This window comes from Dysidea avara, chromosome 5, assembly GCF_963678975.1.
Source record: "Dysidea avara chromosome 5, odDysAvar1.4, whole genome shotgun sequence".
NCBI lineage: Eukaryota > Metazoa > Porifera > Demospongiae > Dictyoceratida > Dysideidae > Dysidea > Dysidea avara.
This window is the reverse complement of record NC_089276.1, coordinates 16184418-16200259: the sequence shown is the minus strand read 5'-3', so window position 1 is coordinate 16200259 and position 15842 is coordinate 16184418. Positions and strand designations below refer to the sequence as shown.

Sequence of the window (15842 nt, the reverse complement as noted above, 5' to 3'; positions counted from 1 at the left end):
ATGCAAATGCAGATCACTTCATTTGCACCCACAAACAATCTGGAAGCTGCACAGTAAAATCTTGGGATAGCCCAACGACGATGCTATACTAGTATGTTCACCAGACCCTTTTCTTTCCCGCCCCCACACAAAAGAAAGAAAAGGGTCTGGCTACGCGAGACTAGGCTGTGGGACCAGGTGTCCTACAGTACTTGTGCTGTAAAGCCGTAATAAATAAACTAATACCCATTAGGTTCCAAATGGGATACTAGTCACTCTCTAGAGTTCCTTGGATACACATACATGAAATTTACAAGGAGAAAACATGCTGACCGCCTCGCAGACTCCTGTAAACATTCGAGCGTTAATCGGATCAGTGGCTGCAGGTTTGAGGCCGCCCAGGTCCAGTCATGGATGTTTTTTCTCCTTTCTCCACCGAAGAGCCGAGAGCACATTAAATGGTCTATCCAACATTTTATTGGCTCGATTTTTGTACTCGATTCTTTATTCTTTATTCTTTATTATTAATTACTAGGCAGGCAGCACAGCTGGTTTTGCCTAGGATGTAAATCACAGAACACATTACAATCAATGAGTTAAAGTATGTATGCTACATTGTGTATGTTACAGTTACTAATAATAAACAGTGCATGTGTTGATTACAATTACTATTCATAAATAATAAGTTACAGCATACAGTACATACATATAATTGCTAGTTATAATCAATCAGTGAGTTATAGTGCATATATTACAATAGAAAGAAAAAAGAAAAGTTACGATAATATAGTTATACAATTAATAACTCACGTAGTTGATTAGTAAAATTATCTAGAGTAGCAGCTTCGATAGCAGAAATGGGTAGTAAATTCCAATCACGAAAGGATTTTGGAAAGTAACTATTATGATAAAAATTAGTTCTAGCAGTAGGTATATTGAAGTGAAAATAATGTTGAAATCTAGTGAAGGGTGTGGTGGTAGTGGCTGTAATATAGGTAGGTATTTCTAGTGAAACTGAATTGTGTAGTCCTTGGTATAAGATAGAGAGCCTTGAAATTTGTCTTCTAATGTTCAATGCAGGCCATTGCAATTCTGAAAGCATGCTGCTCACACTGTTTTCCCAGTTGTAGTTAGATTTTACCCATCTGGCAGCAATTCTCTGCACCCTCTCAATGGCTTGGATATCTTTAGATAAGTGAGGATCCCAGACTGAGGATGCATACTCTAGTTTTGGTCGAATTAGTCCCAGGTAGGCAGCGGATTTAACTGATTCATCACAATTATTTAAGTTACGTCTCACAAAGTTTAGTGACTTTATTGCATTACTAGTGATGTTGCTAATGTGTGGAGAGAATGACATTGATGAGTGGAATAGGACTCCGAGATATAGATGCTGATTTGTACGAGTAAGTACTTCATTGTCTATGTAGTACTGGAACTCAGGTGGTGAGGTAGATCTAGAACAGGTGAGTATAGCACATTTGTTGGTATTTAGGCTCATCTGCCATCGCTTAGTCCATTGGATGATGTAGTTTAAGTCCTGTTGTAAAAGATGGTGATCTTGTTCTGAGTGAATGACACGGTATAGTACACAGTCATCTGCAAATAGTCTGACACTGGATGTGATGTTGGTAGTAATGTCATTGATGTATAATAAAAACATTAGTGGGCCTAAGACTGTACCCTGTGGAACTCCTGAATCAACATGAATAGATGTTGAACTGTGACCCTTGATGACTACCCTTTGCGTTCTCTTTGTTAGCCAGCTGAATATCCAATTATAGATGTTACCTTGAATTCCATAATGGTGTAGTTTCTTCATTAAGCGTTGGTGTGGTACAGTATCAAATGCTTTACGGAAATCGATGAACACTAGGTCAACTGCATGATGATGATCCAGTGATAGCTGGATTTCTTCTACAATATTAAGTAATTGGGTCTCGCAAGAGTGATTGGGTCTGAAGCCGTACTGTTTATCACAAAGTATTTGGTAAGCAGTCAAGTGATCCATTATGCTGTGGTAGAGGATGTATTCTAACAGTTTACTACATATGGAAGTTAAGGAGATAGGTCGATAGTTACTGGGATTGGCTCTATCTCCCTTTTTGAATGTTGGTGTGACATTGGCTGTAAGCCAATCTTCTGGTAGGTTGCCAGAGTTCAAGGACTGAGTGAATATTACTGTCAAGATTGGAGCTATTTCATCACAACAGTGCTTAAGAATGCGAGCTGGTATGTTATCAGGGCCACACGATTTGGAGGAGTCCAGGGTAGAAAGTAACTTTTTAACTCCATCAACTGAGATTGGTATATTAAGCAATGGTGTTATGGGAAGTTCAGGGCTTTCAGGAATATAAGATAGGTCTTCTTTAGTAAAAACAGATTGAAATTGTTTGTTGAGAATCTCAGCCTGGTCTTTAGAATGGTACACAAGTGAACCCTTCACTTTAAGAGGTGCAATTCCATGAGTATCTTTACGAATGGTTTTGACATACCTCCAGAATTTCTTATAATTAACACTACCATTATTAGAGAACATCTTGTTTTGATACTTGCTATGAGCTTCACGGATAAGATTAGTTATGCTGTTCTTTATGCTGCGGTAGTTATGCCATGCTTCTTCTGTTTGTAAACGTCTTGCCTTATTGTATAATTTTTTACGTTGTTTCATTTGTTTCTTGATGTTACTAGTTATCCATGGTAATTCTTTATTAGGTTTAGACATTGTTTGAGGTATATTAGTAGTTATTGCATTATTAATAGCCTGCTTGAATTTGTCCCAGTTTTCTTGAACACTATTAGAGTAGGGGTCAGAGGAAAGAAATTCAGCCTGAAAGGTTGAAATATCAGATCTGAGTTGAGTCATGTTACCCCTGTCATAAAGAAATATTGGGTGCACAATATCGTCAGATTCTTGTTTGTTGTTTAGCATTAGTTCACAGTACACAGCTTCATGATCTGAGATACCAGGAATGATCTCCAAATTAGTGACTGATTCAGGGTGTGATGAAAAGATTAGGTCAAGGATGTTTTCTCCACTCGATATTAGTTTAGTTAACTTATAAGCTATATCCCTCACTCTAGGGACCTTCAAAGAGCGTCCTTGTATGTCTCAGTCATCACTCACACTCTAAAACCGGCCGAGCTGAAAATATCTCGAGCAGCGGCTTCTTGAATTTCACAGTGGGCTCTGAGAACCAACACTGCCATTAAATTTGCCATCTTGAGTACTAGCTGGGCCACTTAGGATTCGTGAATCGTAAGCCGGTTTCACACCTAAAACACAAGGAGTGCATTATCCAGATTTATTTTATTCAAGATTTTAAGCGGCCTCCGGTCTTGTTGGGACATGGTCGAGAAATGGTAAAGCGGCGTTTCGCGCCGCTTTCCTGGTTTTACAATATGCTTTTATTTATTTAGTTCATTTTTGGCACGGATTACCTTCCATACTAAACAACATAGCCACGTGGCAAAGAATATTCTCGAACATATAGCAGAAATCACCGTAAGAACACGGAAATATTTCGTATTTCTAAATACTAATTACAATAATAATTACCAATTCGGAAAGTAAAGTGGTATGCGGGAGGGTGACGTGAAACAAGAAATGCTGGCCTTATGCTAATCTTTTACAATTTAGTGTAGGAAAGGTAACAGTGAGTCATTATGAGTGCAACATTTTTGCAAGACAGAATTTTTAAAAGTGAGGTTATGGGGCAGGTTGCATTTTAATACTGTCCACGCGGACTCATAATTTGTTGGATTTCAGGATATTTCTGGGATACAATAATGCATGGGAAATTCCCATTTATACCATTTCTGTAAATTAGGTAACGCCTAGTCTGGCGTGGCCGACCCGCGCGCGCGTAACGCGAGGGTCTGGTGACAGCCGCATTCAGTACTTGTGCCAGCCTTACGAAAAACTGGTGCGTCCAATAAGATCGCTTAGTGACCAATTAACAACATTCTATGACGTTATTCCGATTTGGCCACTGATTATGGCGAGCTTCTTATGTCTTTTCTACAACCAGCACAAATGTAAGGGTTTGTAGAGGAAATAGACGTCATTCAAGTACAAGTACAGTAGCTGTCGCGCTCTGTTACCGGAAATTATCCAAGTGTTTCGCGCGTATTTTCAAATTTAATTGCATTCCATCTGCACAGGTACTGAATGTGGCTGTCACCAGACCCTCGCGCTACGCGCGCGGGTCGGCTACGCCAGACTAGGTAACGCCATTATAATGTTGTAGTCTTATAAATATTTCTTTTACATTATGTGTATGTTAGATACCCACTGGAGGTTTTTTAGTAGGGTTGACAACCCGAAGGACGCGGTTTGGCGCAGCCGCCAAGGTCATTAATTAATTCCCGCCGAGGTGCCAAACCAAGCACGAGGGTTTCAACCTACTAAAAACCGACAGTGGGTATCTAACCTATTTAGAAAGCAGCTCGTTACCAGCACTGACAAAAGAAGCACAGAGTCACGCTAGGTAAGTGAGGTCATTTACAGCATGTTTGCTTATGCCGCCGGCTTAGTGCATGGCCAGGTTAGTGTTGTTTTAGCAGCTGTTATTTAGTTCCAAGACTTGTTTACTAGCTAATACAAGCTGGCCACGAAGCAACAAGCTTTATTAAAACTGACCATGAAGCGACAAGCTTTATAACATCTGGCCACGAAGCGACAAGCTTTATATCAACTGGTCACGAAGCGACAAGCTTTATAATAACTGGCCACGAAGCGACAAGCTTTATTACAACGCGACAAGCTGTATTACAACTGGCCACGAAGCGACAAGTTTTATAACAGCTGGCCACGAAGCTACAGGCTTTATAACTGGCCACAGAGTGACAAATGTTACCAACAGGTGCAATAGCACAGCTGAAGTGTGTTGATGGTCTATGGTTCGACCAATATTAGAATACGGAAATGTAATTTGGGGACCCCATTATGTATTAGATCAACGTAAACTTGAGGGTGTGCAACGGCGTGCTACAAAACTAGTACCATCTTTAAGAGACAAGTCTTACATAGATCGACTGACATCAATGAATTTACCATCTCTTTTGTACAGGCACAGACGTGGTGACTTAATATTTCTTTTCAAGATGTTGAACGATTACTTCAATCTGGATCACTCCAACTTTTTTACTTTCTCCCACAATACACAAACTAGAGGTCATGCATATAACTTACTTAAGCCTCCTGCCCACCTTTCATGTCGGGTCAGCTATTTTGGTACTAGAGTAATTAATGATTGGAACAATCTTACAAGTGATATTGTAGGAAATTCTTTATTAAATAATTTTAAATCAGCTGTAGATAATTACTTTTATGACTATAGATTTATGTTAATGTAATAATTATATTCATAGTTAATTTTTGTTCATTGCATCTAATTTATGTATGTATATGTATGTAATTGAATGGGTGTACAGGCTTCTAAGCCTCAACCCAAATCACATCATAATCATAATCATAATGGCGACAGTGCTGACAAGCAGACGAACGCAAATGTGCTTGCTGTAAACTTGGCAACACCGGTAATTTCACCGGCTGATGGCTAGCTAGTTGTGAATGTGAAACATTGTTGGAGTAACTGTAATATGTATCGAGAAGCTGGCTCATTCGGTTTGACGGCTAGCTTGGTCAAGTGCTGGTATGGCTGATGAAGGTAAAAACCCAAATCTCACTAACCATACAACCACTAATTAAATCAGTGACATAGAAAACTTTGAAGTATTGTTGAATTTACCATAAATTTACCTTCCTGGAAGATGATGTATGGTGGTATCCCTCAGGGCAGTGCTTTGGGGCCATTGCTGTTCTTGATATACATTAATACTCTACCTTCAACTGTTTCTGATGGAGTACCAGATGACACTACTTTAATCTGTTGCGGCAAAGATCCTCTGACTGTGGCTACTAGTATGAATAGACAATTACACAATGTTCAGACATGGTTAGTAGATAATAGGATGCAATTAAACATTAAGAAATCTTGTGTAATTTGGTTCCACATATGTCGTCAAAAAAAAAATCAGTCTTACCCTGATATTATGGTAGATGATGTTAAACTGCAAGTTGCTACCAAACAGAAATATTTGGGTCTTATGTTTGATTCAACATTGAGCTGGTCTGATCAGGTTTCACGTACATGTCAGAATATGGCTTACTACCTTTATTTGATTAATCATCACAGACATGTCCTTCCTTCATACTTGATTAAATTACTGATGGACTCATTAGTTATGTCTCATAATTATGCAGTATGCACTGTCTGTATGGGGTCCATCTTTGAGTCAGAATCAGCTGCTGTGTTTACAACGACTTCAGAACCGTACTGTGCGACTTGTGTTTTCCCTGAATAGGAATGATCATATATCTGACTATTATCAAGAGTTACATTGGCTTAAGGTTACCCAGCTCATTCAGTTTCGTTTAGCTTGTGTAATGTTCCATCAATATCATGCAGCCAGAGGAATCATGTTTGTACCACCAATAGAGTTTGGAAACCGTACATCTTACAACACCAGAACTCCATCATATTTTGCGAATTCTAATCAAACCCTGTTATCTCAAACTCAGAAGTATGCTAGACATCAAGGTACTGTAGTATGGAACAATCTGCCCCCTAGATTGAAGGAACCAATGTCTTTTACAAACTTTTATGATGCCACCAATACTTATTTTTTGTCTTTTGAATGATTTTGTAATTGTTGTATATAATTTACGTACATGTGTGTTGTATTGTTCTGTTATTATGTATGTTTGGATTGTACTGTGTATATTTTGCTTGTATGTATATGTTTATGTATGTGTTTGTATGTATGTCCCTCCAATGAGGAAGAGCGGCTGTGCCGATCATTGAGAGGTTAAACTTATCAATCAATCAATCAATCAATCATAACAGTCTCACGTGACAATAGGTCTCTAAATGAAACTTAGAGCCCTCACCTCAGGTCTCTAAGTGGTATTAATAACCTCATTAACTGTGTCAACATCAAAAAGAATTATTCATGCTGTTTTCTAAGGAAGTTTATGACATCTTACACTATATGGTGTATGTAACATGAAGAACTGCACTTGAGAATTGGAATCTATGGATGTGACCACATTTGACAAAATCAGCTGTAGACTTCCACACACATCCAATTTTAGGACTTTGAGAGATCATAACCCTAATGTAGGAATATTCCATCAGCTTTAAATTTTCACCTGTAGTTTTGTAATGTTGTAACATTATGCATGTATAGTTGTAGATTTGGTGCTTATAACAAAATCTGATCATTGCAAATGGACCTCCACATTTACATTACAACATAAAATGGTGGGTTAATGGCATGCTAGCAGCTAAGTCACATGACAGTTGGTCAAAGAAGTGTATGTGTACATGTGCAAGCCTGGTTTTGTTATAATTATTCAGTTACAAATAGTATCTATATAATTATGGTAAACTGTTATACTTAGCTACACACCTCAATATCAGAAGCAACAATATCATCCCATCCAAAAATTTAAACACTCAACTCTACTAACATTCCAGGGGCGGATCCTGACTTTTTGAAAGGGGGGTTCCACTCTGGGATTGCAACTTCAGCCTAGCTGTGAGTTGAAGACCAAAAAAAAAGTCATTGCCTGCTGACAATAGTTGCCCCTCACCAGCTATAGATATATTTATAATTACATATGTAGCTTTATACTACACTGCTCCTCTAAAGAATACTGTGACTGCTCTATTAGAGCATCTCTATCTTGACTGCTCTATTAGAGTATCTCGAGTAAGAGACTCTTCCAAAAAGGGGAGTTCCATGGAACCCTTTGAACCCCCCTGGATCCGCCCCTGCATTCATATGATTAATTGAGTGGTACAACAACATTTAAAAGGTTTAAGGCAATTAATTTTGTGCATGTGATGCACATTGAATTGTATAGTGTGCAAGTGTCATTATAGATGTGTATGCTAGCAACATGCATATACAAAAGCTGTGAAGAACATTCGTAGCCTGCAGAATTTAGTGTTTTAACTGTACTAGATAGTGTTAATAAATGCCAAGCTTTGGTCTGTTATTTTGTATTATTTCTGTCTCCATCATAATTTGTGAATTCTCGTTGTGGATACCAATTATTAGTTCTTTAAGATTTTTGTTGTTATACAATGACCTAAGAATTGCTACTATGCCTTGTTCACTGAACCTGTTGGACAATAAGCTGAGCTGTTCTAAAACATTGTTTCCTGCCAAGAATTGTGCAATGTCAGTTACTGTTTCATCACCGATGGAATTTCCATACAGTTTTAGTACTGTCAGCCTTGTGTTTTTGTTACAAGATAGCGTGGCAAATATCCTGCTAGCTCCTCTAGATGATATCTGATTATAGTGTATGTATAATTCCTCAAGTGTAGAGTTGTTGGATAGGTCTAAACCATCTTCTAGTGTGTTGTGTGGAATAAAGAATACCTTTGTTTTGCAAGAAGATGCAATTTCAATGATCATTTCTGATGACTGTGATGTCAGTGAATTACCCTCTAAGCAGATTTTATCAATTGTTATGCCACTAGTGATCAGTGACTCATGAAGCATTATCAATCCAGCATCTCCGATGTGACAGTTAGATAAATCAAGGGTCTTCCATACCTTAATAACTGTCTTTGACAGAAAAAGTGTAAGACAGCGTATATCATTAGGCAACAGTGTTCCAGAATGGGAAAGATTAATCTTGCTGCTTCTGCTGCGCATTTTCTTGCTGATGTTTTTACACAATTTCTCATTGTTAGCTTCATTGAAGCACTGAAATAACACAAGAGTTGTCATGTTATCTTCAATAAACTTATGAGCAATTTTATTTGTCTGAGTAGAGCAAAATGATGCAATAAAGCTTTTACCATAGCAGGACAAAAACTTTTTAAAGCAAGGACGCTGACCCTTTGTCATGCCTACATACAATGTGAAAGTGTTAGAGTATTCTTTAGTAAAGAAATTTGTTTTAATAAACTGCAGTTCTTTTTTTGGGGAAAGGCATGTAATTTGATAAGCAGCTAGATACTCTTGAACAGACACATGAATAAAGCTAAACGTTTGTGTTGGAACACCATTGAGCTCACTGTAATGCTCAACTGCTTGCAACAATCCAAATGCATTAGGAAAAGCATCAATATCTGGACAAGCTAATCTAATATGCTCCAATGAAAACACAAGATCGTTAGATTCCAAAGCCTTAAGGCACAAGACAGAAAGCTGCTGTATTATCTCCTTATATGGTTGAGGAAGGCAGTTAAGTTCACTGATACTGTGAGGAGAGACTCTAACTTTGTGTTTGGTAAGATGGCGCTGTATTGTATGACAAATTAAGTATTTATATAACTCAGTAGAGCTGTCAGGAAGAGGGATTTCTTGTTTAAACAGCCACAGCAACACTGTTATGTTAAAAGGAATACAGCAAAGACTGCTAATAGTAGGGTGGCTATCAAAATAGCTCTGCAGCTCCTTTAGTTTAGCAGGTTGATCTTTGAGTGAATTTTGACAGAAAAGCAACTGGTCATCTTTAGTGAACCCCAATATGTCAACTTGACAGAGAGCATTGCTGTGCAGACTAGCAGAGACATGTGGGCGAGAAGATACTACCACAGCAGAGAAATACAACTCCTCATGGTAAATGATTTTTGCTATGAAACTGTCTTCTCTTTCTTGAGATGGTAGTTCATCATAGCCATCAAGTAAGAAAGTGACGTTTTTTCCATTTGTTTCAGATATTATGTCTGCATACAGTTTGCATTTTTCTGGTGATCTTTTACAAAAGTACTTGACAATATCAGTGACAGAAGACATTGCTCGGACGACTGGATCTCGAAGAAGTAGCAAAAATACAAACTGGCTTTTTAATAACTGTTTGTCTTTTGCCCACTCATAAGCTATCTGTTTCAATAAAATAGTTTTTCCTGATCCAGGAGCTCCTTCTATTAAAACAGTCCGTATTTTTTTCTCTGTTGCATCTTCCAATGGAACAAGGATGTCTGCAATGTTACGTGTGCATTTGCTGTCCTCAGTGAGAGTTATTGTATCATTTCTCTCATTTGTCCCACTAAGTAAGGGATGGTCACCATTGGCACCAAAAATTTGATCGACATTACCAGTTCCTATTGCTTCAATTAAGCCAATGACTTCTTTTTCTGTAGGCTGTTTTTTGTGGTGAAGTAGTACCAGAGTCGTATACTCTTCCAGCTGTTCTGGAGGCCAAGAATCCTTTTCTATACTGAGTCTTGTGACACAATAGCGATCTTTGAGGTCAGCAGTTAGGTCATTGCTTACTCCAATTTCTACTACAGGTTTCATTTTTGATCTGACAGTAATTTTTGGCCCAGGTAATGTTTGTTTTCTCCTTATAACTTCGCTAATGGCATCTTCCAGTGTACCCCAAGTTGGTGTGTATCCCATTTGTAGCCATTTCGTCAACATTGCAGCACACCCTTCTTCAATTCTGTGGTGATGATCTTTAGAGATGTTTGCTATTTGATAATGCTCCAGTCCAAGTTCAGCCCCAATAGCCTCCCAGTGGGCTGCGTACTGTGACACAACATTCCTATATAGATCGCGACAAATGGGGACTTCATCTCCTGTTAATGATTACACTATATTCAAGCATTTGTGCCATAATTGTAATGTAAAGACTTACTTTGCTTTCCATCAGGTATTACAGCACAATGTGGCCATGATTTTTCTGTGGATTGTTGACTATTCATACTGTATAACAAAAGAAATGGCTGTAGAGTATGTACACATTACTAGCATTTCCAATACTGTATAGAATATTCATTTATAAGGAATAAGGAAATACTTCATGTAGAATAGCAGTGTTGGGAGTAACGCGTTACGTAATATTATTACTTTTGTGGTAACTAAGTAATATAACGAAATATGCTATAAAAACAGGTAATATAACTCAAGTTACTTTACTTACAAATGTAACGCATTACTTAAGTAATATGTTACTGTAACGAATCTAATATTACATAACATTATTACTACAAGTAACGAAGTTACTAATCTCGTTAGTTATCCTCTAAGTAACACCTAGCCACAATGAAGTAACGAAGCCTACTGAATGGAGCTTATTCACCAGCTTCTTACTTATAACCAAGATTTGCACATTGTCCAACAATGCAACCATGTCACGTGATAAGGTGGTAGTTTCACACATGACAGCTTAAGGCTGCGGACACAAAGTAATATAATATGTAATATTATTATAGTTACTTCATTTTAATATGGGTAATATGTAACTGTAACTAAATAGTTCAGTTGCAAGTAATATGTAATATGTAACTAGTTACTTTTAAAAAGTAACTTGCCCAACACTGGTTAACATACAGTGACTGTGCATCAATTTGTAAACAAATGTTACAGGTGCAAGAAATCAGTGAACAAATAGACAAACAAAATGATGAACTCCAGGTGGCAAAAAAAGTGCTGTTTTGTGTGATAGCAACTGTAGTTTACACTACCAATGCTGTTGATCTGGCAGAACTGTTTTTACAACTTTGTTGGCAACTGTGTGTGACGTACCTTCAGCCATACAGGTAACAAGTGTGTGATTGTTGAATATTTCTTTACTATACTGCTATTTACTACAGCTGATAACATGTCATGTGGTATGCAGGCAGTTACTGTAACTCCAGTGAAGTGGCAGTGAAGCATCATTTGCTGATGACGAAGCCTTTTATAAAGCTGGATATTGTAAACATTTTGTTACAGTTTTGCTGTATGTCTTTAACATCATTTGAGATTTTATACGGAGTTATTTGCAGAATTTCATGGAGTAAAGGAAATGCCTTGCATGTTTATGTGAACTCTCCTAGAGTAACTAAAATTCCCTACAATAGATTTTTCAAAGGGTTCCTGTTACTCCTTTGCAGGGTGTTAGTTACTCTCCACAAAAATATGGGGGTGTTAACTCCTCCCTACACTGGGAACTCCCCTAGGGGAGTAACAGTTACTCCTTATTTTTAACAGTACAGCACTTGCTAGATACAGGTTCAGTGAATTTATACACATACTGTATTGGTTAAGTTGACGCTGTATACAGAAATTGTTTGTAACATTGTACACTTCCTTGTACAGAGTTCAGCTACAAGAAAGCTCAGCTGGAAACAAGTCACCCTGTAGAGAGCTCAGATACAAACAGATCACTCTGTAGAGAGTTCAGTTAGTAACAAGTCATGCTGAAGAGAGATCAGCTAGAAGAAATTACTTTGTAGAAAGTTCAGTAACAAAACAAACACCCTGTATAGAGAGTTCAGCCACAATACGCTATAGAGAGATCAGCTAGAAACAAGTCATCCTGCAAAGAGTTCAGCTATGAACAGATCACCCTGTAGAGAGTTCAGCTACAAACTAGTTACCCCATAGAGTTCAGCTGCAAACAAGTTACCCTATAGAGAGATCAGATAGAAACAAGTCACCCTGTAGAGAATTTAGTTGCAGACAAATCACCCTGTAAAGATTTCAGCTACAAAACAGATCACCCTGTAGAGAATTCAGCAAGATACAAGCCACCCTGTAGAGAGATCAGGTCACCCTGTGGAGAGATCAGCTAGAAGAAGTCACCTTTTAGAGAGTTCAGCTCCAAAGAACCCACCCTGTAGAGAGCTTAGCTAGAAACAAGTCACCCTGTAGAGTATTCAGCTACAAACAAATCACCCTGTAGATATTTCAACTACAAACAGATCACTCTGAGGAGAGATCAGCTAGAAACCAGTGACCTTTAGAGAATTCAGCTACAAAAACGAAATCACCCTTTAGAGAGATCAGCCAGGAAAAGTAACCCTGTAGAGAGATCAGCTGCAAACAAGTTATTTTGTAGGGAATAATTGGCATGTGATTATATTATTATATAATTTGTATATTTACTGATAAAATCAGAAATAGTTAAAGTATTAAAAATCTGCTTTCTTCCTGTGGTTAAGAAAAAAAAAGTTTTAAAAGCCCCAAAGCTGGCTATAGGCCAGCTTTGGGGAATACAAATACAAAAAGAAGTGATATCTAATCCAAAACAGCCAAGCTGTAAAAAAAGAGTGCGGCTCTCAAAAAGGCTATGCCTATGGTGCAAAAAGATGTGAAATCCAAGGTGGCGGCCAAGAAATGGCTGCAATGTTAGGTTAATGGTAGAAATTTAATAACAACAATTCAGGTGAATTTAGTGCCACTTGATTTTGGCACCAAATTCTCCTGAATTGTCATTATTAAAATTTTTACCATTAACCTACCATCACAGCCATTTCTTGGCCGCCACCTCGGATTTCACATCTTGTTTCACCATAGCCTTTTTGAGGACCACACTCTTTTTTATAGCTTGGCTGTTTCTGATTAGATATATAATAACTGTATGTTGGATTTGAGTGCTGTTTTTCTAACTATTGCTACTATAATCATACAGTACGATAGTACTGTATAGTAGAGGTTGGTAACAAATCGTATGGTTTCGTGGATTTTTGCACCTTAAAAACGGCCTTGCAATAAGTTTTACCCGAAAAAAAACCACCTGGAATGCATTAATACTGTTATAATGATGCTGTACCAGTAAACGAGCGAAAAATCGAATGTTTCGATGTACAGTGAGTTTTAAAAGTTTAAAAATTCACCTACATTTCATCTGCAGTGTCTGCCTGCCTGCTGTAAGACTTGGTAACGCTAGGTGTACGGCTCCAGAAATTTCAGACAGCCAAGGTAATGACGGCGGATTTACGAATCTGTTGTTCCTGTTATGCTCTGTCCACTTCACCATGCTGTTTGCTTTCATCATTCATTTGCTTCTTTGATCTTCTCAAAGTCTAATTAATGGTTTCAGCATGCGCCACAACCTAAACACGTGATTTTAACGAAGTGTGAAAATGTGTGCGTAAGATGAGGGTGAACAGGTGTAGTACCCAAAGTGTTGTCTCTAGCATTTATTAATGCTGGGTAGTCGTATATAGCCTTAATTACCAGTTTAGCTTTTTTGCAAGGTAGCTAGCTAATAATGTCTTTGAGGGGCTGATCCTAGTCGTATATAGTCTCCTGTACTACAAATAGTTTACTCCCAATCTTTAGAACATGCTACTCTCCCTCAAAACTGGTTGTCAGCTATATCTCAACGCTCACAACTTGAATGTGTTCCTACCCTTACCACAATTTCCAGTCACTGGGTCTGACCCTGTGATTTTTAACATTATTAACTTCCCAACTAACTTACTTGGTTAGTCTCTTAGATACTGTAAATCTCACTTTACTTTTATTCTTCTCTTCTAATCCTCAGCTGTATGAGCAACACATGAAAACACTTATCAAAAGTATTAACTTAAAAGGAGACCTTAAGACTGAGACCACTGATTATCATTTAATCTTATTATACATGTATAAAATCTTGCAAGATGCATGCACATTAAAAAATCCGCATGCATACATCACATAATGTCTTTTAAATCTCCAAGCAAGATGGTGTCTTAGGATTTGTAAGAACTTGTCTATACATCACATCATATAATTACACTTTCCTCTTATAAGAGGGTCTGCCACTTTTAGATAATTTTTAACAGTGTACTGTATATGGCTGTTTGACAGATGAAGAACACTCAAGCTTAAGGACTTGCCTTATCAATGAGTAATATCTCATTATGCAGCTATGACTAACACGCAGCCCCAAACAATACTTAAGCCGGACTGTATGAATTACAGTTACTTCATCTATTACATTGAGTGGAAAAAGCAAGTAACAAAATATTAATGATTATTATAAACTGTATATCCAGTAAATTATCATTATTTACTTGTACAAACCATTCATGCAAGTCCATACCAAGGGGTTGCATCAGAGCCATTATTTTATAAATTGGATCATTTATACTGTAATGAAGTTAGACCAATATTAATTTTGTGACTGGATTTGCAAAAAGGAATCTACAGTACATGTATTTACCTTTGAGAATTCATAAGATTTTAAAAACCCATTGATTTGAAACTTGGTCAGTAGTGAGCACCAACATAGCTTAATAGATGGGGAAAATTTTAGGTTGTATGTTTCTTGAACACTAAGTTATTGTTTTAACTCAAATCATAGCTATCACATTCCTGATTCCTTGACAAAGCATAAAATAATAATATTGATGGAATTATTATTAATTGACGTCTACAAAATGGCAGGTGCTGTGATTTGATAAATTAACTGAATCACATGTTACCAAGGGTTTTAAAATTGAATACAGTACTGCTGTGGTGTGGGGTGAAGCATCTCCTCTCCTGGACCTGTATGTATATGATTATATGTGTTATGTACTGGATAATGCATTTGTTAGTTTGGATTTTGTCAATAAACATCAGCAACATTCTGTGAACATTGCTATAATGTATTTTCTCTTTCAGTGACCACTGTTTATGCTCAGTGAATCGATTCAAAGTTTAGAATAATACTGTATTGTACATCGCTTTCTATTGTGTATTGAATTATGTAGCATGCATACCCTGAGAGCACATCAAAACACTACCAAAAAGTGTATAATTGTGCACAATGCCTTTTGTCTTGTTAAGTATATATCACCTGTTGAAAACATCATTCACTATTGTCAGGGGTTGTTTATATCAAGAGTAAATAATGGAAGAGAGAGTATCCAACTGCCATATACTGCATTAAAAATGAGCACGTCAAGTAGAGAAGCCATCCTGTAGTGCTTTCAAAGAAAGTGTTGAATAAAGTAATAAACACCTTCTAGTTCAGTCTGTTTGAAGTGCCCAGGCATGATTTGAAGTCAAACAGTCTGAGCTAGAAGGTGTTTATTACTTTATTCAACACTTTCTTTGAAAGCACTACAGGATGGCTTCTCTACTTGACGTGCTCA

The 15842-nt window shown here is 37.5% G+C and overlaps 1 protein-coding gene across 2 annotated transcripts; it reads right to left on the bottom strand.

Moving 5' to 3' along the window:
• Positions 1-7854: 7854 nt before the first annotated feature.
• Positions 7855-14332, bottom strand: LOC136256107 (nucleotide-binding oligomerization domain-containing protein 2-like). 2 transcript variants are annotated; one of them, XM_066049044.1, is made up of 3 exons: positions 14204-14332; positions 10649-10716; positions 7855-10589 (listed from the first exon to the last, which is right to left on the bottom strand). In XM_066049044.1, the coding sequence occupies exons 2-3, from the start codon at positions 10713-10715 to the stop codon at positions 8020-8022; spliced, it is 2637 nt and encodes an 878-aa protein (XP_065905116.1). In that variant the 5' UTR covers position 10716; positions 14204-14332; the 3' UTR covers positions 7855-8019. The 2 variants fall into 2 exon arrangements, with proteins under 2 accessions (XP_065905116.1, XP_065905117.1); XM_066049045.1 differs by lacking the exon at positions 14204-14332 and having other exon boundaries at positions 7855-10604; positions 10649-10683.
• Positions 14333-15842: the final 1510 nt, after the last annotated feature.